Source organism: Anguilla anguilla, chromosome 15 (assembly GCF_013347855.1).
Source record: "Anguilla anguilla isolate fAngAng1 chromosome 15, fAngAng1.pri, whole genome shotgun sequence".
Lineage (NCBI taxonomy): Eukaryota > Metazoa > Chordata > Actinopteri > Anguilliformes > Anguillidae > Anguilla > Anguilla anguilla.
The window spans coordinates 23,172,686-23,198,035 of record NC_049215.1 but is presented as its reverse complement, the minus strand read 5'-3'; the positions used below and the strand labels follow the sequence as shown (position 1 = coordinate 23,198,035).

Here is a 25,350-nt window from a genome sequence, read left to right as displayed (position 1 = left end):
TTAGTTCAGTTCATTTGAACAGGATTTGTTGTTATCATCACTATAATTGTAATTACAATATACAATCTGTAGGTGATAATTCAGTATTTACGTGCCATTCAAACAATGAGGTACAATCCATGGCATTTAATTGCAGTAAATTTTTTTGTCTGAGTTAGAATTGTTTGAAGCTGGTGTGGTATTTTAGAAGTGGTGAGAAATGTCTTTCTTACTGAAAGCTTAGCTGCTGGCTGATGTGACACAACCAGGCGGTTGGCTAGTTGCACTCGGTGAGCTTGTAACCGGGCCAACAATGGGCATGTCGTGGGGCCAGAGATCCGTAGTTATTTCTTTGGCTGGAATGGAAAGCTGGATATTGCAATACCTGGGCCAGTGAGTGTAGAGTAGACAGAGTGGAGCGCACCAATAATATGTCTACTGATGTAAAGCCCTGATAACAAAGAACAACAAGGAGAACAGAGGGAGTGGGCTTCTTTGAAACAGAAGATAGTGAACTGGAAGTGGGTATCACACACTCCCAGGGCCACCCATCTTTCTTTTTTTATTTATTTGTTCTGGAACCTGCTGGAGCAGCCATTTTACGCTATCATTTTAAAGAGAGGGCCACCTCTTCTGCGGCAGAAAGCCTGATTGTGATTGCTCGCACCTGTTTTGTCTGCTCGGAGCCCGCCGTTGCTCACGGCAGACCGCGCTATGCAAATTCCCTCGAAAGTACCCTGCGGAAAAGAGCCTCGAAAATGCAGCGGAGCCCTGCCGGGCGGCTCCCGATCACGTGACACGCTTTGCACGCGCTCCACTTGCTCTCCCGCTCCAGGTCCTTCACGGCACCCCGTGGCGGAGAGACGGGCCAATCAAAGGCTCGCAGGAAAAAAAAAAACGGGGACTATTTGCATGGCGCCGGGCAGATTTCGCTTGATTTATAAGAACAAAATAACATTTTAACTGCTCTTCCACAGGGCTCTTTTTTTCACTTAACCCCTGCTGTAACGCCCCCTTTTGTAACGCAAGCCTGAAAGTGACATGCCAAAAATAAAACGGTCACTGTTCGTGAACCTTTTGACTGAATGGATGAATTAAAAAAAATAGAAAATGTAACTATTTGACTGCATGGGTTGGTGTTTAGACCCCCAGAACAGGGTGGTACTGAAGCACAGGAGGAATACCATTTGTTTTCCTCTATCCGTCTAGTGGTAAATTCTACTTGTGTGTTGGAGACGAAGAAACTTTACTAAATGCTGCAGGTTAAATTCCCCATTGGGGAACTGAGATTGTAAATTTCAGCAAGACACATGACTTGTATACATCAGAGGATATACAGTGTTTGGATAGTGTTGTAAATACATAATCTGTGCACATCTACAGTAATGGAACATAAGTCACCTGTTTAGCAAATGAATAGTGTTAATAATAACAGAAAGTACAGAGTGAGTCTCATTTGAGTTTTGTTCATTTTGGCATGAGGTAGATGCAGTATAACTTGCTTGGGTATGACGCTTATTAGTGTGCTGCCTGCCTGAGAATACTAAGCACATCTCAGAGTTTTATGTAAAAATTGTACTATGCAAAATTGCAAATACTAGTGCAACACCCTTGCCAAAAACATTCAAGGCGACATTTCTGTATGCCAAACACATATGCTGACGCACATACACAGTCAGTCTTACACTATTTCATTCTTACTCATATTTAGCTGGGAGTTGGACAGCTTGAGGATCTATATTTAGACAAACAGTTAGTGTAAGGCTGCTATATTTTCTGCTGGATAGGTTAAATACACAGTGACAGCTATTATCATAGTGTAAACCTCTCACTAGACAAGTGTCCTATGTAACCCCCACCACACACACACACACACACACATAAGGATGTATGTGCACACATACACGCGCGCATGTGGGAAGGTTAACAAACGGCAGGGTGAATTCCACGGGCGATCTGCAGGCTGACCAGGAAGTGGCCCCCTCTTCCCAGCACATCTGGAATTCTCCACAGGAAATGAATTTGCCATTCTGTCTGTTTTTTTTTTTTTTCAAAGACTTGTCAACCTCTTCCCGACTCGCGCAGTTTGACACTGCCATACAGTCGCAGTCACCCAGCGGTCATAAAAGAGTGAATGGTTTTTCACCAGTTGCCTCTGTGGAGACCTCAAAGCACGTAATACTGTTTAAACTCACAACTCGGAGCTTGCCAAACAGTGCACAGCGTACTTACAGAACGCCCTCTGGCTTGCAGAGGAAAAGGCTTGTTGCATTTGCTGAGTTTCTGCCTGCGGAGCTGGTGATGATGGAAAGAGGCTGAACAGAGTGAACTCTATTCTTTCACTCTGAGGACGGTAAACACTTGTTTCTGGTTCACTTCCCTCTCAGCAATCAAACCTGAAAGAACTTACAATGAACTTTGCTCCACGTCCTTGCCGCTCGAAATGCGATGTCCCAGTCGAGTCTTTGGCAACAATAGCTGCATTTTGCATTCACAATACCTTTAATACGAGCATTATCTGCGTGAGCTGAGGCCACGGCGGTTGAATCCATCCAGCAAACCTGGCACAGTACTGACATCTGGAGGCCATGGCCTGTGATTGCAGCTGACAGACCAGTACATCAGCCGAAGAGTTTAACCATCAACATGCAGTTGGCTGCTGTATGAGTACAATAAACAGGTAAAGGCTCAGATTGTGACTGGCGGCAGCTTAAACCGCTCCGTCCCCTATGCCCCCCCCCCCCCACCCCCCCACCCCCCTCAACAACAAGATGCAAAATGATCACTGCAGCCTAGCGTCACCGAGGTTGCCTTTCAGCCCACAGAGACAAGTAAAAGCCGCTTTAAAGACACAAGCAAATAAAGCTCATATCTGAAGGTTAAAGCGAGATGAATAATTGAGGGCAGGCTGAACTCCTGCTCGTCTCGCGGGGAGGAGGGATCAGGGCGCTATGTAAATACGCTGCCGCTCGGCGCTCGACCCGGTCAGGGCCCCCGCGGCGGTGTCCGTGCGCGTTTCTGCAGTGGTAGCCTCACGGTCGCTAGGGTTACACGACCGTGCTAAAGGCCTGACGACAGCCAGCACAGTTCACAGCGAAGCTGTAAGGCGTGGTGGTGATTCCAGCCAGAGGTCCATAAAACTGTGAGACACATAGAAGCAGCTGAATAGTGCGGATGGTCACCCTTTATAAATAAGGGCAGAGTGTCGGCAAGGAAGCAATCCAATCGTGATGAAGGACAATTAATAAAATATTAATTAGATTTATATGAATTAAAATGGATATTCATTTAAAACAATATTTGGCATTTTTCTACTGTTATCACTAAGGAAACTGAGACTGTCGACATTCACAGAATGTGCTGGGGTCTTCCTTTGCAAATTGCTAAGGAGAGTTGCAGACACATGACAGGCTGACAGCTATGAACGGGAACTCTGGATTGGGGAGAAAAATGGGCGTGGCTACAGTTGATAGACTTCTTTATGGATTATACCTGAATTAAGCCACATATGTATTTCAAAATCACTCTTGCAGATCCCTGAGAATTTGCAATAAAACATGTTACTAACCAAATTTTCAAACGAAACAAGAATATTGTTGTAATATAATTGAAAATAGAGATTGTTTGAAGTCTAAAGGGGTTAATTATTTAAAATAATTGTTTCACCATGGTCTGGCATGATCAAGTCATTGTGGAAAGAGGTCAAGCTACTGGTAACTCTTAATTTTTGACTACTTCCTTTCTTGAAATAGAGCTTGTCCTTTCCAAGCAGAAATACGTGAGGGTTAAACCGCAAGTTCTCATTGCTATTGGGCGGTAGCTGAATTTGTTTGCAGGTCACAGAATTGATTTGCTCTGCTTGTTTGCTTCAAGCTCTGCACTTTCAGCCGTGGGTTGATAATCATATCCTGCCTGATCCGTGTTGACACATGCGATTTCGTACCACAGGCGCCCTCGTCCTTCTGCATCCCATACCCATTTGCTGCACTGGCCGAGCACCCGACTGGAATGGGGACTGGTTCAGAGACCTCTCCAGGCCCTGCGACGTGACGCTGCCTCCTTGTCTGGTGCGCCATTTGGAGTCTCTCCCCCCCCACCCCTTCAGAGTGGGCGAGTCTTCCTCCACGTGCCATAGGAGCTTCAGCATCGCTGACTGAGGTACCAGCGAGGCAGCTGGGCTTTCCGGGTGACAGGCTGTGGTGTTGAGCTGAAAACAAGCTCCTGTGGGGTGAGATGTCACACGGACCCCTGGGGATGTGTTTCTGCCATGTTAAAGTATAAGTCACAGGGCAGGGAACTGCTGCTGCAGTGCTCGCTGTGGGTTCAAATGTTCAACCTGATTGCACTGATTGCACTGCTGGCCACGCCCTATCAGTGGTGTCATTACACGTATTGTGCTTCAGCTGTCAATGGAAAAATGCCTGCTTTGACATCACTGATTTGGGTGTGATCAGCAGAGTAACCTAGTTGAAAAGTTCAAAATTGGGATTGCTGCTTTCTGCCCTGTGTTGACCCTTTGTTGTTTTAAATGGGGGTGGGAGGGGGACAGGACGGATGTCCTCCATTCATGTAGCCCACTGAAGTTGTACTTATTTGAATCTTCACTTTTGCACTCGATAAGTCCCGTCAAATGCTGCTGAATACTTTGAATGTCGTTAAGACAGTTTACTGGTGAAAATTCTGAAAGTTAAAATGCATATTCTTGCCATAACAGCTACTTTTAGATTGATTTCAGAAGGTATTAGTAAATTTATTCAAATTTATTTGATTTGTTCTTTGATTTATTCTAATGAGATCAACCAGCATAACTCATGTGCTCATGGCTCATCAGAATTGTAAAATAGCTTAGTATTCACTTATTAATAGTTGACTATAGAGTTTGCTGTAGACCTTGCATGCTATATAACAGTAAAGGCTTGTTCTTGTCAGTGAGGACATTCTCTGACATGCCTTTGCAAGGGGTTTGGTTGCTTTTTGGACATAGTCTGTATTTTGTGAAGGACCAGGGCCCACATATATCATCTGTGCATACGCTCATTTCCACCGGAGCATTGTGATTTATCAAATTTCAACCTGATGTGTAACATTGAGCACCTCTGCACAAACTGTCCACAGACCGCGTGTACGCACAACTAATGGCTGAAATGTTGTACTGCGAGCCGCTGACGTGCATTTCATTCTCAAGCGAAACAGAGCGATCAGGCGTAAGGCGTATGCGCATTAGTTATCCAAAGGAAATGACTGTACCCGTTAGCTTCAAAAAGCGTCAGAAAAACAACAGGAGGCGTAATGTCACACAACCATCAATCTGACTGTTTATTAGATGAGGTTACACAAATCAACCATTACAGTGAGAGAGTGATAATGTCACCACGTCCCTTTCTACCTTTTGTGAGATGTTATTACACTAATTAGAGAAGAATGGGTTTTAGGGAAACAGAGTAGGTCTGTGTGGCATTTTATATAGAGGCTAATTGGTGTGACACATAACTGACATCAGAGGTGTGTTTAAGCCTTAATTCAGTTTGTTCCCCCATGTGGAGGTGCAGCCAGATCCCTCACACCCCCTGGGCTCTGCTGACGTCAGACCAGGGCACCCAGGTGCCCCCAAATAATCAGGAGAGATGCTTAGGTGTGCGGCACAAACAAACCAATGGGAGAGATGCAGTGGATCGATGCTTTCACCTAGGCAACAGCTTGAGGAAAAAAACAAACTGTTTTCATATTTGACGCAGTCTTAAACCCAGGGAGACACTGTCAGAGTCTTCAGATGTGTGCCACCACAACACTGTCTTTCTCCAGCACATACAAGAACACGAGCATGCACACAGACACGCACACACACACACACACGCACACGCACTGAAACTCCTCTGTAATGTATGACTTGACATAACTATGCTGCTCGTTTTTGCTAAAGCTCATCAATTCCTCCACGCTTTTCTACCTGGGTTTTGAATTCAAAATTGGGTCCAGTGTTGAGTGCTCCATAGCATGCTCTCCCCACGCTGCGTCGAGGGGGCACAAGTTTTGTACATGCTGAACAGACCACGGTCAGTCAAGTTATCTTTTCACCCATCTTTGCACCCATAACTGCTGCTGTACTGCACGTTGCTGCTCAAAGCCTGCTGCCCTTTTTTTTCCTCATAAATGGTACTTAGCAGCGCTTCAGCATTTAAACCCAACCTCCTCCTGCGTTTGGGCTGTGTTTGAAGCAGAAAAACACCGGTTGTCTCCGGCATCTTTTTCCGAGGCCTGGCGCCGGGGAGAGAACCGTAATTAATCAGGGCAACGAGCACATGTGAGGATCATCTGTCAGCCAATTTATTTGCAACTCGAAATTTACTTGGCTTTCCCTTACTCCCTTACCCCCTCCCCCCATCGGCAGGCCAGACAGCGGGCTGGTGCCAGCCATCGCAGAGCCCGTTCTGTAACTGCACTGCTAGCGGCTGTTAGCTGTGATTCCACCTGACAGCCAACGCCCCCCCCCCCCCACCCCCATGAGGGTAGGGCTTATTACAGGCTCGCTGCTGTCGGTGAGCATGCAGACATTGATTCCTGAGCAACGGAGAGAATTATGGGATCGATGCGCATGAGTTACCCACCCCCAGACCAAAATCCTGGCACGTCTGCCGTGGCAGGTAGGCATTCTGCGTATTGAGAGCTGTTTTGCTGACCGCTGCCCGGACCAGAAGGCCACGCCCCAAATTGCTTTTGTGAAGAGGATGACATTACGTACAGCGATGGTTCAGTGGCTGCGCTGGGTTTCCTTTTCATTCACATTTAGGCATTTGGCAGAACCACATAATGTAAGCGCATGAAAAAAGGTTTGGAAAAGATCAGAGACGATACCAAGCTATCAGTGTCACAGCTGATATTAGATGTCATTACTTAAGCCAGCAATGCCGTAGACATTGGAGGGAGATATAGAGCGCTAAGTAGCAAATGGATTAGAGGGTATAGTTTTAAGAGGAGCATACGTAGAAGTCCCCGCAGTCTTGTTTTAGGTACCTCTGCCCTCCTGTTTTTCCCTCCAGTTGGGAATTTAAGCAACCCATCTGCCCTGGATTAGAGCCCTTGTCTCTCGCCACCCCGCCTACGTGTGGGACTGCAGGCGAAGCAGGACGGGAGCAGAGGGAGGAGACGGCGGGATTTGTAAATCAGGTGAATGCATTTGCGTCTGTACTGCGCTCAGCGTGTCGACTCCCCGGCGTGAGCGCAGCGGATCGGAGCTCCAACCTGCTGGCTCCGCCTTCGCACCTCTCCTTTCACGCGCTCCGCTCTGCGCCCGCCCTCCAGCGGCGCTCAGACCCTAGAGCCCGACCCGTTACTCACCGCCTCGACTCGAGAAACCGCCTTTTTAATTGCATACCCACATTTAGCTTCGCTAAACTGCGTGAACGACTGCAGCCCTGGAGGGTCTAGCAACGGGATATGCTATTATGCTAAATAAAAGCGCACCGTGTAATTAGGAAGCCACGAGCGCTGTCCTTCTTCTGTTCTCTCTCAGAATTACTGTAGGAAGTATAACAGAGGGCCCAAACAATAAGATTCATCACCCTGCGTTTCCTCAGTTATTGTTGAGGTTCAGAAAGCCAACTGAGCTGGAATTTTATAAATGGCTTCCATGCTACAGTGGGATTTCAGCAGATTTCTATGAAATAAAGTTGCGTTCTGTTCCAGCCAACCACGTCTCCCATACGACCCATTCATTTTCTCTGCCTCTCTCTCTCTCTCTGTCTCATACCTTCCCTGTTACTGTGCCGTTCTTCCCATCTGCCAGAGTGAATCAGTCCTGTGACAGAGAGGCGCAATTTGGCTCGTCACATAGGTTGAGGATTTCTGATACGAGTAGAAATCCATTCGGCACCCACAGTCCAACGCAAGGCCCTGACCAGAAACTGCCCGAGCTTCATTACCCTGGTGCGGACAAGGCTACGACTACAGCCATTCTGGATAGCGGCTACTTTATGATAGAATTGTACTTTATCTGGCCTGTGTTTGTATTTGTTCCAATTACCTTTGATACACACTTATTGTGCATTGCTGTGGATAAAATAATCTGCCAAATATAATGTAGTGTAACATTTTAATTGGACTGCAGGTGAACTTTGGGTCTGAGACCTGTTGAGCCATGTCTTGGTTGTCAGGTGAACTCCTCAGTGAACCTGTGTGACAGGATGTTCTAAGAAGGCAAGCGCAGCCTCATCCATTTTGTGATATAAATTATTTATTTACATTACAGAAAAAAACCCATCAAGACAATGTTTAACTATTTGAAATATATCCATACATAACCAAATATAGTTGTAATATCGTCATGTCTTCATTGGTGTCGTATACCACAAACGCAAGGCAACGCGTGGAGTTCCTGCCACCCCCACCTCCCCCTCGACGCTCCACCCCTCCCTCTCACCCCCCTCCTTATGGGTCAGTCCACAGTGTCTGGGCTGGAGGGAGATGCAGAGGGGGGTGGGGCTTGGAAGGGGGCGGGTGGGGCTGTGGTCCGCCCCTCTCGTGCACGCTGTTCCCGGGTTTCCTCAGATCAGCCTGGTGGAGGCGCGCATCGTGTTCTCTGAGCTGTAGTGAGTGGCGTTCTGTTTCTGGCGGTTGATCCTATTGGTCCTCGGGCACTTCCTGTCAGAAAAAGAGAAAGGCCTCTGGGTTATCTGTGACCTCAATACTATTCTCACGATTATCAATTAATCTTGGCAGGCTTACACCTCAGAGGAATATGTAGTTTCAAAGTATACAATATTCACAGTTGTATACAATTCAACCTTTGAATTAGTTACTGAGAACAAATTCCTGTAATAGTATCTTTCTGAAATGATATCCAGTTTGCATAAAAACAGGGCTGCCAAATTCACATCCCTGAGAGACGTCTGCTGTTTCCTTCCAATCAGCAGCCAGGTTCAGCACGCAAAACCAGATTTGAGGAAGGACTTATGTTACAAAACACACTGAAAACCAGCAGGGACTGCAGGTTTGGAGTGTGACGCCCATGTGGAGAAGGTCATGTAGTATTCATAATAAGAGCAACCCTTTTTCCTTCCACTCTGCTAGGTGGGTTTTCACAGGCAGCAGAGGGTTACGATTTAATTAAGCTCACACCACCATCAGCAGGAATCCTGTCAGGAACAGGAAACGTTGGGGTGAGAGGCTGGAGGTTTTTTTCATTCCCTCACGGAAGGTGTTGATATCGAAAGGGACGCGGAGCGCGCTCGTTTGAGTGCCCTACCCTTTCGCGAAACTCCTCAGCTGTGAGCGATCTCTCAGGCATGAGACCCTGTGCCTTTGTTATTTTTCGTCATGAACACTTTTATTAAATGTCATGTTTTGCATAGGTCAGCGTGGGCCGCTGTCTTTGAGCACTCCGGGGGGAGGGGTGCGCCGGCAGTGCTGATATGTGTCTCTTTAATTACTTTTCTTTGGTCTGAGTGAGACAGGCATCCTTAGAGAACCGAGAAGGGTCTAGTTCGGGTGGCTGGAGAAAGGGTGCACGCCTCTTGATTAAGGCCCTCGATCTCTCAGAACATTTCGGAGCCTCTGACCATTCGCAGGGCTTTGATTCTTCATCACCTGCCATCACAGTTCTGATCCGTCTCTGTCTCTAGTCTTTCTTCACCTATTTGCACATATCTGATTCATATTTCATCTTAGTAACTCTTTCTTCTTCCTGTGTGTAAAGACCTATGCTCCTCTCCTTACATCCTCTGATGGCTCCGATTGGACAGATGGGAGGAGCTTATTATTAGTAATATGAATATTCCAATATATGCCTTCATAGAAAATTACGTAAGAGTCAAGACATCAGCATCATCTATTGGCAAGTTTCACACAAAGGTAAAAACAGGAAGACACACAATCTTCTCCCTTTCATTTCATGGTCTCTTTTGGCCGACAGTGCCTTGAGACCTGTGTAGACGTATGTCTGTACAGGTGTTTGTGCATCTCTATGTGTGTGTAAGTGAATCCATTCTGAGGAACGTGTTTCTCATTCTTTGTGGCATGTGAGTGTGTGTATTAGCTCTAATAAAAGAGTGCGCATGCGTTTCCTGTATCAGGTTACTTGCACGTAACCCTGTTGTGTTCCTCTGGGACACAGATTTGCAATGCACCATTGTGAGTATATCTGATGTAGTCGGAGCAGAGCAGAGGCCTTAGAACTCAGGGCCTGAGCCAAAATGAAATGAGAGGAGAGCCAGTTCTCCAGCAATAAAGCAAGATGCAGGCTTTTCCAGATTTAAAGATTTACCTCTTGCCATTAGATCCGCTTGTCAGCTGTACTCTGGGCTCAAACAGGCTGGCAGAAGCAGAACCTTTAGTCTGGGGGGAGCGAGCGAGGAGACTTAGAGGCCCTTTAATTACTGCAGAGCAACGCCAGAGCACGGGCTTCAGTCAGTCAGAGAGAACTGATCTGAGACCAGTCCCAGGAGTGTCAGGATGACACGGCCCCAGCACAGAACTGACTCTGGAACAGCTTCAGGCCTCGCTTTCCTATTGCGCTTTAGAAAAAACAACACAGAGCAGAACTGGCCTAAAATTCCCTCTTGTTCAAAAATTGGGCTGACGCATTTTTATAAAACTGCCCTGTAAGTAATTCTCGCAATGCCTTTGTGAAGACTATGCAAGTCTGCTGCGCACATACATTTATTATTACAACCACTGTTTATAAACACTGACATACAGCAAGTCTTGTGTTTTGTTGTACTGCGTATTATACCCTGCACAAGTTTGTCAGTCGTGATGTTCAGCTCCACACTTTTATAAATGTAAATGAAAACCACTTCTAATGGGCTTCCACTTCTAATGAACGCTAATGCTAATACTCTGCACAGCCGCAAGCACTCTGATGATTAACCTCTCACCCCCCAGATCAGAGGGGCCTGTCTGCTCTATGCACTGGGTGTAACCGTGGAAACAGCAGCTCAGGAGGGGCGATGAATCAATGTAAGGGGCCTGCGGCGAAAGGCGTACACCGTTTGGAGTCTTGTGGGAGGGCTTGAAGCAAAGCACTCTGGGTAAAAAATGTTTGATGCTGACAGCGCCTTTGAGAATCAGAGCTTTGGCAGGAACTAAATGTTTCAGCCCTGAGGGTGACGTGAGGGTGGAGCTGCACCAGGGGGCGCTGTTTTTTTTTTTTTTTTTTTGCACAAGAAGCATCCAGGAGCGGCCTGCTTTCAGTCTGAGCCAGGATGTGAGCGGACGCGAGTAATGCGCTTGCGTTGGCTGTTTATGAGGTAGGAGCCCCTCTGTTACAGAATGCAGTCCCCGGTTCTAATAAAGCTGTCCTGGCACCATCAATCGCGCGGCCCCATGCCTCCCCGAGCACGCTGTTAGATGAAAACCCTGCAAACAAACAGCAGCTAGTGGCAACAAGAGGGGGAACATCAGTTGAGAGTGGGCCACAATGGGGGGGAGGCAGGGGGGGGTAGTGGGCAGCTGGGGCGGCAGGGGGGCACTTAACATTTGGCGAAAGGTCTCCTGTACAGAGCAGATGCACTGATTATTCTGCCGGGACATCTCAGTCTCCTCTAGTCCCTTTTCTGAGCAAAGCCACTGCAATCACCACAGCAACAGCTTTCAGTCAGCATGTTACCTGTGTGTGTGTGTGTGTGTGTGTGTGTGTGAGCGTGGGCTTGTGTCTGTACATTTGAGTACATACTGTAAGCATCTGTAGGTATTTGCGGGCACTTGTATATGCGTGCAAATCACTCTCTTCATTTCTATGTATGTATGTATGTGGGTGTCTAAAAGAGACATTATTTCGGAATATTTCTGAATGTGTACAAGTGTGTGTGTGCGTGCGTGCATGCGTGTGTGTGTATGTATATATGTGTGTATGTTTATACAGGTCCATGAGGGTTGTTCTAAATGTTGGCATGTTGTTCATAAAACAATACATAGCAGCAATTGTTTATGAAACCAGTCTTTCATTTCAATGTCAGAACTCCATTTGTCAAAGAGGTATAGTTACCATGTGAGCGTCTGTACAAACAGTTACTGTTAAAAGACTTAACGGAAAACCCTGGAGGACAAAATTTGGAAATTAAATATGCTTTACCTGAGCTTTTACCCTTTGGAAGAACAAAAAAAACTTACCCCAAAAATCAGTATGCGCAGATTCCATAAGCCCCCCCCCCCCCCCCACCCCCCCGAGCCCCGGTGTCAGATCCCAGGTTGCTATGGAAACCATGTGCAAATTTTTGGGAGAGTGAGGGTACTGCAGCCCTCTGTGAAGCTCACACAAGAGCCTTGCGAAATGACCAAACAGATTATAAATGATTCTCTCTCTCTCTCTCTTCCACTCTCTCTCTCTGTCTGATAGAGCTGATATGCAGCTGCAGAGGAGAAGCCAGCATAGCGCATTCTGATCTTAAAGGCTTCTTCCCGGCTACTCAGGCTTTCTGGGTCCTGCCGTCTGAAACTGCCATGTCCTTTATGAGTAATGAGGTTTTTTGTAAAATCACAGCCATCGCTGGTCACGTAATGCACTTGGAATCGACAACAGACAATTTACATTGCATTGCTGTTAGTTATACTTCAGATAGAGTGTGTGTGTGCGGATGACAGAGCAGACTCACCTTGTAATACAGAGCACCACCACACAGATAATGGCCACCTGTACAGCGCCAATGATGGAGGCTATGAGGACGTAGCGGAGCTTTCCGGAACCGGGCACCACATACAGCACGTTGTACTCCTTCGTATCACACTGCGGCCCACTGAACCCAGAGTGACAGCTGCACACAAGAGAGAGCCGCAGGCGAAGTCAGCCATACTCCATTAAACATTACAGCAATGAACATCGTGCCACAAAATGGCCACCGTGCATAACTCAGGTGAGCTTCGCTTCACTTTGAGATTGAGAAAGGCACAATATAAATTATTATTACATGTTTATCCTGGGCAATTTACTCAGCTGACATTTAAGGCATTTATAAAACTGGATATGCATTGTAACAACTTAGGTTAAGTACCTTGCTCTGAGATATCATGAAAATGTACTTCTTAGGGATTTGAAGTTACAACCTCTTGGGTAAGAGGCCAGCCCCCAAACTTGCTTCCCCTCCCAAATGGGGTGCCTGTATGCAGGGGGGGGGGGGGTGTTTGTGCCAAATGCTCAACATCTGCTGTTACTTTTGGGCATGGCTTCTCACTGAGAAGACAGAGACGTGCGATTACGTAGCTTTCAGCCCCCTGCCGTGATCGTCGCTTATCATGGTTGTGAGTCACAACCGACCGCAGGGCCGTCATCAGGATCCTGTCAGCACGAGGTCTGCTGCAGGAGATGCCTGCTGCGATTGGGTGGCGTAGCCAGGTACCGCGCGGGTTTCTCCGGGCCACCCACCCCAGCTGTGTGTGTGTGTGTGTGTGCGTGTTGTGTGTGTGTGTGTGTGTGGAGGGGGGCGGGGGGTGGGGGGGGTCGTGGCAGGGGACATGAATGAAACAATGCCATGTTATTAACTACAGCACATCCTTCCCCACTCTCAGGGGGAGTTGTTACTGAGACACCTGCATTCCCCCCGCCCCCTCTCAGAAAACCTTCCCCTGTTCCCATGGCACTGCCCTGGAAACAGCAGCTGGCAGAAAGCACCTCTCCTCCCCCTGCAGGACCTCTGTAGCCAATAGCAGGCACAGCCGGCGGGTGTGAACATAATAGTCCCTTTCCCACAGTCGCTGTACGAACAGGGCTAATCGCCCACCAACGTTTTCCACCGCCTTCCTCCGGGCACAAGTGCATACCCCTGAGCCTGCTTCCTTTTTTTTTAACCCCTTTTTTTCCCCCTGATCTGGGTATCTGCCGTGCCACCTGCCCAGGCACAAAGAACACCACCACACCTGAAGCAACGCGCTCTCACCCACAGGCGTGTGGCCACAGGCAGCGCTACAGGAGAGCCACTGAAGATGGTATCCTCTCGAGCATTTCTGAGAGGAACCGATATGGTTTTCACACAAGGAAACCTTGCCCGACCTCACCCGACCCCTGGCAGTACAAAGCCAAATTGTTCCCTTCCACTCCAGACTCCCCCTCAGTCAGTCAGTGAATGACACAGCTCAAGGGAGAGATGTCTAGGCTATAGGACCCAGCCTGAGTGTTTTAGCATTAGCCTTTCCTGACCAAGCCATGTGGGCATTGCTAACAAGCCAGCAATCATGAACCTCTTGTTCAGAGCCAATATCTGGACCTAAGGCCTTCCAAGGGGATAGGACCATTGACTGTGAGCTGTAGCCGGTATGAAGTGTCATTATGAATCCTAGAGGCTGTTACTTGCACTGAAGGCAATAACCTATTTGGTCCCTCCCAAATAAGTGCACTACAAGCTTCCCACAAATTCTTTCCACAGTTGCCCTCACAAACTTCATGAGAGACTTCTTCGGCTGGGCAAGGCTGAAATGACACTGCAGGCGGATACTTGGCGTCAGCTCATGCACACAATTCTTGGAAGACAGCGTTAACACCGCTTTGGGTCGAGAATGTAAAGCAGCATGTAAAGCAGAACAAGGAAAGGAAGCCTAGGAAGACGGCCCAATGGCAGCAGACGCCGCCCCAGAAGTTTTTGCACTATTAGGTGCTATTTATTGATCTACCAGCTAGAGGCAATTACCCAAGAAGCCCTGAGGCACTCACAGAACTGCATGTTCTGCAGCCCATTTAGTACAGAGATTCTGAGGCAAGATGCCTCGCTCGAAGGGCGCAGTGAGCAGCATTCGGCGTGGGATTACAGGCCCTTCCTCTAAGCGCTACTAACTACTAGCACGGCTGATGTGCTAACTGCATAATTCATGTGTTTGGCTTAGCCAGAATGACTCTGGCAGCTTAGAGTCCAGGTATTATCTGTTTTTGTACAGCTGCATGTTCAGTGGAGCAATTCAATGCAGCAGTCTGTGTCAGATGTAAGGATCACAAATTCAACATCTTTAATGATATTTAATAATGCTCTAAGAAGTTAAGGTGTTCAGCTCGTCAGCTAACTTATCTTGCACCTAACAGATACTCCAAGTCTGGAAACGAAGCTTTCTCCTCTTTACCTGAACCTTTGGATTAGTATCTGCCTTAACCGTGAACTGCTGCATGTAGTCAATCAGGTCCTGCACTGAAGTCTGGTACCCTGCTCGAGGGCCTGACCTGAGAACCTACTGATTATAAGCTCATTTTCTTGGTCTATTCTAGTCTTGCTAGGGAAGGGTTTTGGGGTGGGGGCATGCTTCCTTACCTGCAGGAGGGAGGCGATAGGCTGTTGGGATACTCGCACTCTCCGTGGATGCAGTAATTCTTGTAGTGCTCGGGACAGGGGATGTAGAGGCCGATGGCCACCTCGCCCATCTTATCTGGTTTCTCCTCTGTGGGATGGGCAACAGGGAGAGAGCTTTAGTGAGCTGGCAATCAGGCCGGTGGGTCTTTTTGCATTTAGCAAGACCAGAATTTCACCATCATAGCACCTTTTTCAGTTTATTGTACTTGATAGGTATATTTAAAAGAGAGAGATACACCAGGGAGTGCCAGACTTTTGTGCGTGTGTTTTCTAGACGATTACAAAGCAATTTTTGTTTCCTTACTTTTTACTTTGCTGTCCTTATCATTTTGAGACCCTTATGTGGTTCTGTTTACACTTTAAGAGAAGAGTTTAGGACCTTTCTTGCTCTAGACAGGTCAATTGCAAGTAATGGCTCTTCAGAGCATTCAACAATGGGCCGTCTGGGAAAGGAGAAAGCTATGGCTCTGAGAACTGCTGTAGCTCTTAAAGGTGTACCCATCTGGTTTCAAATACAAACTGTAGGCCCACTGCAGTGAGAATTTTTTTTTTTTATATATGAAATATACATATGGCATGGTGGGGGATCATTCAGAGTATGACTTTATTCAATTTATTTGAGCAACTAACTTTGTGTGTGTGTGTGAGAGACCATGTGTGTATTTATATGTGGGAACATGTGTATCTGTGTGTGTGTGTGATGTATGCGTGTGTCTATGCGTGTTTGACCATGTGTGTTTCGGTATATAGGAATGTGAACGTGTGTGTGTGTCCATGCTTGCATGAGCCTTGCTCTAATGAGGAAAGAGAAGCCAATCTCTCCTACGCCTGACATTTGCTGCACCTTGCTGGGCGATTATTGGTCAGCATTGCTTAGTAACCAGTGCGATCCACACAGCATCATATCAGGCATGGTGAAGTTGAGTCATTACTGGCTCACACCCAAGGCCTCGATAGCTAATCAGGAATTAGGTATCCACAGCTCATGGATTTGAAAAGGCTTGTTTGTCATATCCCAAGCTATTGTACAATATTGAAAGGGGAAAAATGTAATAAAAATGGCTCAAGTAATATGGACCTGCTGAGGTGTAACAATGCACTTAATTGAGTGAGGAAAAACTCTGATTCGCGTAAACCCCTCCGCCCAAGGGGGAAGTTAATTGGGCCAAAATGAATGGTAGAGGTACACTTCATGCTACAGTAATCATGATGTCACCACCAGTTTAAAGAGGTGGCAAGCGGAAGGGTTCTTCTTTACAAGCCTTCATGCAGTAGAAATCAATGCTGTGGCCGCACTCTATATGGTAAAGGACACGGCTTACTGAATTAATCACAACAAAGGTTACCTTCCCTGGCCCTGCACAATGTGTCTGGATTACTGAAGAGGGCAGGTGAACATGCGTAGCACAGAGCTGAAAAAACACGTATGATGCTGTTAATCAGGTTCTCTATCTCAGCGTTTGTGACTTGGAGCTTAAAGAAGACTTAGATATCCAATTTACAGTTCCCCTGGAGTTATCTTTTAAGATAGCAGATGGTATGTTACAGCCCAAGGCAAAACTGAGAGGTAATTATTTGAGGAGTTTTTTTGGCTGTTAGTTTGATAGTGAGATTTGAAAGGTATGACTGCCACAGGCTTTTCTAGCCATACACGTTTCCTAACTACACCTTAAGAGTTTGTAAAATATTTTGGTTTTACTGTATGTTTTTGACTGGCCCAGATAGTTTTTGTGTACGATGAAGGATTTTTAGATATTAACAGAGAATTCTGATGACCTTCCAGCTTTATGATGGCCTTTGTGAGTTTGTGCTTTAAATAAAGATAATCAATAAAGATAAAAATGCTGTTCTGGGCACTCAATTAAATTAAATTTGAAATAACATTTTTTTTAAAAACTCCAAAAAGGAACTATCCTTTCAATAATGAAGCATGCACTGTAGACAAAATGCTTCTGTGTTCTGACTGCTGATTGAAATTTATGCAATTCACATTATGAGGACATTATTATGGTGCACTTCAATTATCCACGACATCTTTATGAGCACGGCATTACCACTTTATGAAGGAGTTGTAATTAAATGTTGTGCTTCATGACCACTGACACAGAGGTTGTATGGGAATGTGCGGGCAAACATGTCATGGGCAATGTGAAATGCTGTGCCTAAAGGGCACATTTGAGTTCCCTAATCCTGCTCTTTCAACATAGTTCTCTATGCATGCCTTATAAAGCCGTAAGGGCATAATAATAATAATAGTAATAATAATAATAATAATAATAATAATAATAATAATAATAATAATATCACAGTAAGTGTTGCCTATAATTTATACCTTTCAGGCTTACTCATGCCTGCATTACTGAAGAGCTGAGAGCCATCATGGATCCTATTTCTCCCTTCCATTTTTTAACTTGTAGAAGCGCCCGATGTGACCACAATGAGCAAACGCTGACTGGCTTCAACAGTGCGAGCAAAACTATGCTGTTCCGGGCAAAACTGCCTGGAGCGTTTATGGAGGAGGTGTCAAAGATCTTGTTCTCTTTCACACACATGCATGCATTCTCTCTCTGTTTTTCTCTGCCACTCTATGCATCTGCTCTCTTTTTCCCTCTTTCTGTCTTTCTCTGTCTGTCCATGTCTTATGCTTCTTGTGACTGACTCGATGTATTATGCTCTGTCTCTACCTCTCCGTCTTTAATCCTCTCTCTCTCTATCACTGTCTGTCTTTGGCTCTCTGCATCTCCTTCTCACTACTCTCTCTTTCTCTTTCTCTCTCTCAGGCCCCCCATCCCCACCCTCAGGCCCCTCCCTACCTGCGTAGTCTTTCCTGGGGTAGTGGCCGTCTCCAGGCTTGGCACCTGTGGTCATGTCACCTGTGTGTGTGTGAACGTGGGCGGGGGGAGAGAGAAGGAGCAGAGTTAATCATCGCTGCCTCTCACAGGGGAGCGGGTTAAATGAAGCAATCTTCCATACAGACCCAAAACACACCAGAGTGTGTTGCTGGGCAGAATTACACAGAGCTCCACCTTAATCGCTGCTGATATGGCTAATGAAGGTTATGGTGGAGATGGATAAGGGGGGGCGTTGGGGGGCAGGAGTAAAATTGGGGCTGTTATTTGATTTCCCTTGTGTCAGATTTCCAGAATGTTCTCTCATTCATCGCAGCAGCTTGTAGTGTTTCCAAAGATTGAAGTACCAGACCAACAGAGGACTGGTCTCTTATCAAACAGCAAAAGATATCAACCCCCCCCCCCCCCCCCCCCCGTCAAACTCCTGTATGTTTCCTCTCCAGTTCCCTGCAGGAGGTGAAACTGTGTGTCACCCCTCCTCCCCCCTAGCCTATAATCTGGGTGTGTACAAAGAGCTGCCTTCTGCTCCAATGAACACAATCTGATTTTCAGAACATTCATGTTCCAGAACATTCATGCGTGTTTTCATTGCTCCCTAATTATAACGTAGCCTAATAATTGTTAAATGTGGAACACAGTTTTTATAAATGTTCCTCCATAATGAAGACACATATTTATTCCTGTTAATTGAGGAGGGACTCCTAAATACAGACAGAATAGTACATTCAATAAGGATACAAGAACACCAGCATAGGCACATAAATTGTCTACAGATGCAATAACCCTCATGTCACACACTGGTGGCATGGTAACAGGGAGAAAAAAAAAAGACCTGCTCAGCTTAAATTATTACTTCACACAGACAATACTGCTCAGCCATCAGCCATCACAATGTACCGCTGTGCTCTGTAAAGTAATAATGTTATGCTCATGCAGGTATAGTGCATGCTATATGAAGACACTTTCAAAAAAACGTGACCTGGTTTCTGTTCATTCAAAATGAGCGCTGGCTCTGTCATTTAATTTTCAGTCCTGACGGGAGACTGAAGGGAAAAAAAAAGGGAAGAGGCACAAAGGTAAGAACTTCTTTGACACCCGTGAGAGAGGGAGGGACGGAGGGATGAGGGAAAGGTGACCCTGTGACTGAAGCATAAGTTATGTTCCACATCCGCAGTACTGCACGGTTTTAGGCTTTAGTGCCCCTTGTCGAAAGCCAAAACTAAACGAACGGGAGTGGAGAGATTTGAAACTGGGCTTACGAAACTATGCGACCACAATATCCATAAAGTATGTTCAAGTGTAATATATGTTAGGGTAACTGAAATATAATTTTTTACCCTAATGACAATAATCATCATTGCCATCGTTACTGATGAGAATAATAATTAGAATATTGAACCACAGTGTACTCTAACAAAATATTAGGTAATAATGCTGTCAAAACGATATGTTATGTAGCTAGATTAAAAAGGTCTCTATATAAACCTAACAAGTAATTATTTATTCAGAAATATCAATGCTCAAACATGGAGCGATACAATGGCACAACAAATTACACTTCAATGAAGTTCCGAATCCCAAAATCTGTAGACATTCTTCTTCAAAATGAGAAGATAAATAGTGAAGACTTTAGCAGATGTGGGGTGCTGTAAGAGGTCTACAGTGGAGCGGTGGGGAGGTGGCTCGGGCGTGGCAGCTGACCTTGGCAGTGGCCCAGGTACTTGACCTCGATCCTCTCCTGCTTCTGGCAGGAGGCCTCCTTCACCTGGCAGGGGTTGTCGTAGGACTTGCCGTCGGACGCACAGACGGGGTTGAAGCTGATGTGGGAGCAGTCGATGTTGCACACGCACCTGGGGTGGCGGGAGGGGAGGGGGAGGACAGAGGGGAGACACTCAGTGGGCAGCCAACGGTGGGGTTGGGTGGTGGTGTCACAAAATTTAATGAGGTCTGAGGTGTGTGAAAGTTTTGGTACAAAATGGCTGCATCACTGAGGGGTGGGTGGTTCAGAGTGGTGGTGGTTGAGGTGAGTTCCCCCTTTTGATGCGAAGTACTTTGTATCGAAAGATCCTGAGATGAAAAGCACTATTCAATCCACCATGCGGCACTACACTGTACTATGCTATGGTATGCTAAGCTGTGCTACGCTGTGCAATGCAGCACTACACTGTGTTAAGGTGTACTACAATGTGCTATGCTATGCTGTGCGAAGGTATGTTATGCTACAGTATGGTAAGCTGTGCCAAGCAATGCTATGCTACTCTAAGCAGTGCTATGCTGTGCTAAGCTAAACTGTGCAATGCTGCGCTAAGCTAAGCTGTGCTATGCTGCGCCAAGCAGTGCTATGCTATACTGGGCTGCCTTGCTCTGCAGCCGCTGGAAAGGTGGAATGAAAGGGGCATGTGATGAACGTTCAGAGCAGGAGCAGGAGTGCCTGCTCCCAGCCTCTATTCATTACAGCCCACTCTGTCTTCCTCTCTGCTGCAGACAATTCATATCCTCCTGTTCATCTATTCATTTGTTTGTACCAACACCGTGCAGTCTGCGGCCCTGTGCTGTACTGCAGCTGGCGCGATGCCAAGGCAGGTTGGATTTAGTTGTCTAAGACGTCGGTATCTGTGTGCATACCCTCTTGAGATGCAACAGAACAAAAAGTATTTTAATATTTTGACTTGTCTTGGATGACAAAAAATGTGTTACAGTGAAAACAGTTTAAGAAATATTATTGATTTTATTTTTATTGAATGTGTCTTATACTGTAGATTTCAGCAGAATAGAATACATGGCTCTTGAGATTAATACCACAGACTCAGGTCCCCTGCAGGGGACAAAAATTAATTGTCTGGTCTTAAGAGGATATCTGAGTATTTTGGTGTTTGTGTGTGTGTGTGTGTGTGTTGTCTGTGAGTTTGTACTGTATTCAAGTATGCTTGAGTGTGGTTATGCTTGGGCACGTGTGCATGTGTATTTGTGTCTGCACTTGTAAGCATGTATACCAATAGGGTACAAAAGTGAGCGTATGCTATTTCTTGAAACCCAAATACGTTTCCTCCCTCCAGTTATTACTATTCCTGGTCTCACACTATGTCTACGCAGTGGCAAAATCACAGTAATTGTGATTGCTGTTATTCTGGTGCCTCTCTCAGCTGTGGCTTTATCTCATATCTCATGATGATATTGAGCTGTTTCCCCTTTTTTTCTGGATGAATTTGCATGAAGTGCATTAAAGGATACACTGCTAGCTACCCACAATGGCCTCGCTGACACCAGAACTGTTCAGTGAGCACAGAGCATTTATGCGTTACCGCCACTCTCGGAAGGTGCTAATTCAAATCTAACAGAATTTAAGTCCAGAAATGGATATATGTACTCGATGAGACTTCACCAGAGCCGATTTAACACAGCTGATTTTTTTCTGTGTTTTGTTCTCATAACTGGAGTGGTTCGGTGACACTGGGTTCAAACCAGAAGCTAGCTGTTCAGATTTAACACGACTCAGATGCAAATACATAGAAAACAAGATCAGTCTCTCCAGACCTCTCTTTTTTCATTGACAGTAAAAGTTCCCACGTAGGGATGGGTCAGGAATGGAGGTTGTGTTCAGCCCTATCAGCGCTTGAGACGCTCGCAAAGCGATTCTAGTCTGGCAAAGATAAAGATTTAAAGGCTGTTCAGATTCAGCTCAAGGCAGTGCCCTGCTGGCCAAACACTGACCACCGGTGTTCATTTCGCTGGGTGACCAGGCACTGTAGGGACCGGGGTAAGGCCGAACAGAAGAAGAGATTCCAAAGTTGAAGGCTTATCTGGCCAGGGAGACAGAATCACATTAGTGTACAACACACCTCTGGCTGCGTCTCCCGTGGGCCGGGAAAGATCCATATCGGCCTGTTTCCACTTAGCCTGATCGCTGCCTCTGTCAGCTCTAAAGTGCTGCTGCAGATAGTTCACCGGGAGGACGGAAAACCCAGGAGAAATCAGAGAGCGCAAACACACACCCACAGACACAGTCAAGTACATGCAAACACGCAAACACGCGCGCGTGTACACGCACAAGCGCACGTACACACACACACACACACACACACACACACATGCTTACTTCTATGCAAGCACCCTTCTGATACACACAGACATATACACATACACACGCACACACACTTATATGCATGTCACCCCCAACACACACATACACACACAGTTACTTATATGCAAGCACCCCCCCCACGCACACACACACACACGCAGACACGCAAACAGACGTGTGCACACACACACACACACACACACACGCAGTCACACACTTCCATGTGTGCACAAAGACAAATACAAAGACCAGATACAGAAACACCCATGCACACACAAACGATCGAGACAGAAGTGCAAAAATGCATTAAGAAGCTTGTTCTCCCAAGTGGCTGCCCATTGGTGTACATAAAAGATAATGTGTCTGAAGTCCATGCATTTTTAATGGGGCTTCTCACATTCTCCCGCCCTGTACATTACTGCAACACGACACTTCAGCACAGCAGCACTAACACAGACTGGGGTACACTGAGCCAGGCTCCACTGGCCTGACAGGAGAGGAGACAAGCTTACACACACACGCACGCGTACACACACACACACACACACACACACACACACGCCTCATGTATCCCAGTGTACCCCATGCCTCCTCCCCTTCTCGCGCTCTGTTCCAGATCAGCCAGCAGGGACGTGCGGGCCAGGCGCGCTGCTGAGGTGATTAAAACGGCGTTAGCGTTAGCCAGCGCCGGGGACCGCTGCCCGTCAGATGGAGCGCACAGCTTTGGCACAGAAGCTTTGCTGGGGTTGGCACCTCAGTCAGGACACTTCTCCCCACGCAGCCCGAGGGCGGCAGGAAGGGCGGCGGGAGGCGGCAGAGTACTAGCTGCCAGACAGAGGGGGGAGGGAACTGCACCTACCCACCCCGCACCCTGCCCAGCCCCCGCTCGTACCGCCCGCTGCATCTACGCGCTAACGTGATTAATGTACTATTCATTAACCTCTGCCTGCACGTGTGAGTGTGTGCTCTGAGTATGCACACATCGATGGTAATTGTTGGCTTTAATTTTAGGTAGGCTGGGTCATGTACAGGCTTGTACTGTGCAGACTGCAGATGGCTGGTTTGCGTAATGACTCATGAGATATTACTCCGTTTCTCTGATTATTGGAACTAAAGCATGCCCATATGGAAGAGGTGCATTATACATAAATCCATACACAAAGTGTTAGACTCTTCCTTATGTACTTATGCTTACTATAAAAACACAACGGGACACCATCATCCCATATGAATACTGAATCACTTTGCATAATTGTCATTTTTAATGTGGAATTGAATGAAATATTCATGTCTGTGTTTGTGTGTGTGTGTGTGTGTGTGTGTTGTACAAGTGTCTGTGTGTGCACCTGCACGTGTGTTTATGTGTGTGTGCGTGTATTGTGTGTGTGTATGCGTGTGTGTGGGGGTGTGTGTGTGCGTGCATGTGTGTGCGTGATATTTGTGTGTGGGTGTGTGCGTGTGTGTGTGTGTGTGGGTGTGCGCGTGCGTATGTGTGTGTGTGTGTGTGTGTGTGTGTGTGTGTGTGTGGAACCTCTGAGCAGGATGTGCCATATTGATCTGTCTTGGTCATGTGGTCTCTTCCTGTTTATTTATTTAAACTTTAAAATTGCTGATGGCCTGCAGCGCTTCCTGAGTGTCTCCCCTGCACACGCTACCTAATCACTCTCCACAACACAAACAAAAGCAGAGCCCATTCACTGCAGTAGAGTTACAGTCCCTTACACTACAGCAGAGTTCCAGTCCCATTCACTACAGTAGAGTTCCAGTTCCTTACACTACAGTAGAGTTCCAGTCCCATTCAATACAATACAGTTCCAGTCCCATTAACTACAGTAGAGTTCAAGTCCCATTCACTACAGTAGAATTCCAGTCCCAATCACTGCAGTAGAGTTACAGTCCCTTATACTACAGTACAGTTGCAGTCCCTTACACTACAGCAGAGTTCCAGTCCCATTCACTACAGTAGAGTTACAATCCCTTATACTACAGAAGAGTTACAGTCCCTTACACTACAGCAGAGTTCCAGTCCCATTCACTACAGTAGAGTTCCAGTCCCATTCACTACAGTAGAGTTACAGTCCCTTATACTACAGTAGCGTTCCAGTCCCATTCACTGCAGCAGTTACATTTACATTCTGTACAGTAGAGTTCCAGTCCCATTCACTGCAGTAGTTACATTTCCATTCTGTACAGTAGAGTTCCAGTCCCATTCAGTACAGTAGTTACAGTTCCATTCTGTACAGTAGAGTTCCAGTCCCATTCACTACAGTAGAGTTCCAGTCCCATTCGCTGTAGTACAGTCACAGACAGTTGTACAATCACAGTCCCTTTAATTGTGGTGAAGTCACAGTCCCATATATTTTGCTGCAGTCACAGTGCAATTCACTGAGTTTGAGTTACAATCCTATTTGCTATTGTATATTCAGTCCCATTAATTGTGACACAGAGTTACAGTCCAATTTACTGTGGTACAGAGTCACAATCCCTTTCACTGCAGAATGGAGAGAGTCACAATTACCAGCTTGTTAGCAGCTTGCACAAAGTCACAGTCCCCTTCACTATCGTGCATTATTATCATACATGGCTCATGTAATCAGCTGGTCATGTGATCATTTCCATGGCCAGCAGAACAAAAGAGCCATAAGGACCAGACCAGAGGGGCCATTGAGAAACTGTCCCCATGTGGAGGTGAAACCAGCCTAATCTAAAGACGATTTAATGAGAAAAACCCCACTATGGTGATCCTTCTTCAACTGCAGGGCCCGTCATCCCTGCTGCCATTATTGGTGTAATGTCTCCGTCGAGCTGTGGGTGGGGTATCGATTGTGCTTTTGGGCGCTTGCTGGGTTCTCCTCCTCCATCCTCGCAATCGCACAGACAATCATGACCCCAGCACCCCTCCTAATCACCTGCGCCTGCCCTGCATGCAAAATGCCCCCAGGGCAGTGACCAGAGCCCTCCCGCCAACCCCCCATCCCAGTGCGTGATGCTGTGCAAGGCACCAGGCGAAAGTGCCTGCATTCACAATCAGGAGAGTCATTATATCTGAACGCGCTATCGATTTTTTAACCCCTGCCTTATATTCCAGCAAAGTCCCTCCAAACAGGCGAGTGAAGGAAACTCAGGATGCAAAGAGCGAGGCTTGCTCAGGACCCTATGTACACCCCACCCTCCAAAACAC

General features: G+C 46.6%; 2 protein-coding genes across 2 annotated transcripts in view; one reads left to right on the top strand and one right to left on the bottom strand.

Moving 5' to 3' along the window:
- ftcdnl1 (formiminotransferase cyclodeaminase N-terminal like 1) overlaps positions 1-4,079 on the top strand; it is a 59,405-nt gene extending 55,326 nt beyond the window's left edge. The window contains exon 8 of the mRNA XM_035393553.1: positions 3,928-4,079. Coding sequence (XP_035249444.1) covers positions 3,928-4,029 — 102 coding nt within the window. The 3' untranslated portion in view covers positions 4,030-4,079. The remainder of the gene's footprint in view (positions 1-3,927) is intronic.
- Positions 4,080-8,189: 4,110 nt separating this feature from the next.
- The window catches only part of tmeff2a (transmembrane protein with EGF-like and two follistatin-like domains 2a), an 83,680-nt gene continuing 66,519 nt past the window's right edge, over positions 8,190-25,350 (bottom strand). Inside the window, exons 6-10 of the mRNA XM_035394245.1 lie at positions 19,790-19,938; positions 18,053-18,112; positions 15,201-15,327; positions 12,567-12,725; positions 8,190-8,616 (exon numbers count right to left, since the gene is read on the bottom strand). Coding sequence (XP_035250136.1) covers positions 8,520-8,616; positions 12,567-12,725; positions 15,201-15,327; positions 18,053-18,112; positions 19,790-19,938 — 592 coding nt within the window. The 3' untranslated portion in view covers positions 8,190-8,519. The remainder of the gene's footprint in view (positions 8,617-12,566; positions 12,726-15,200; positions 15,328-18,052; positions 18,113-19,789; positions 19,939-25,350) is intronic.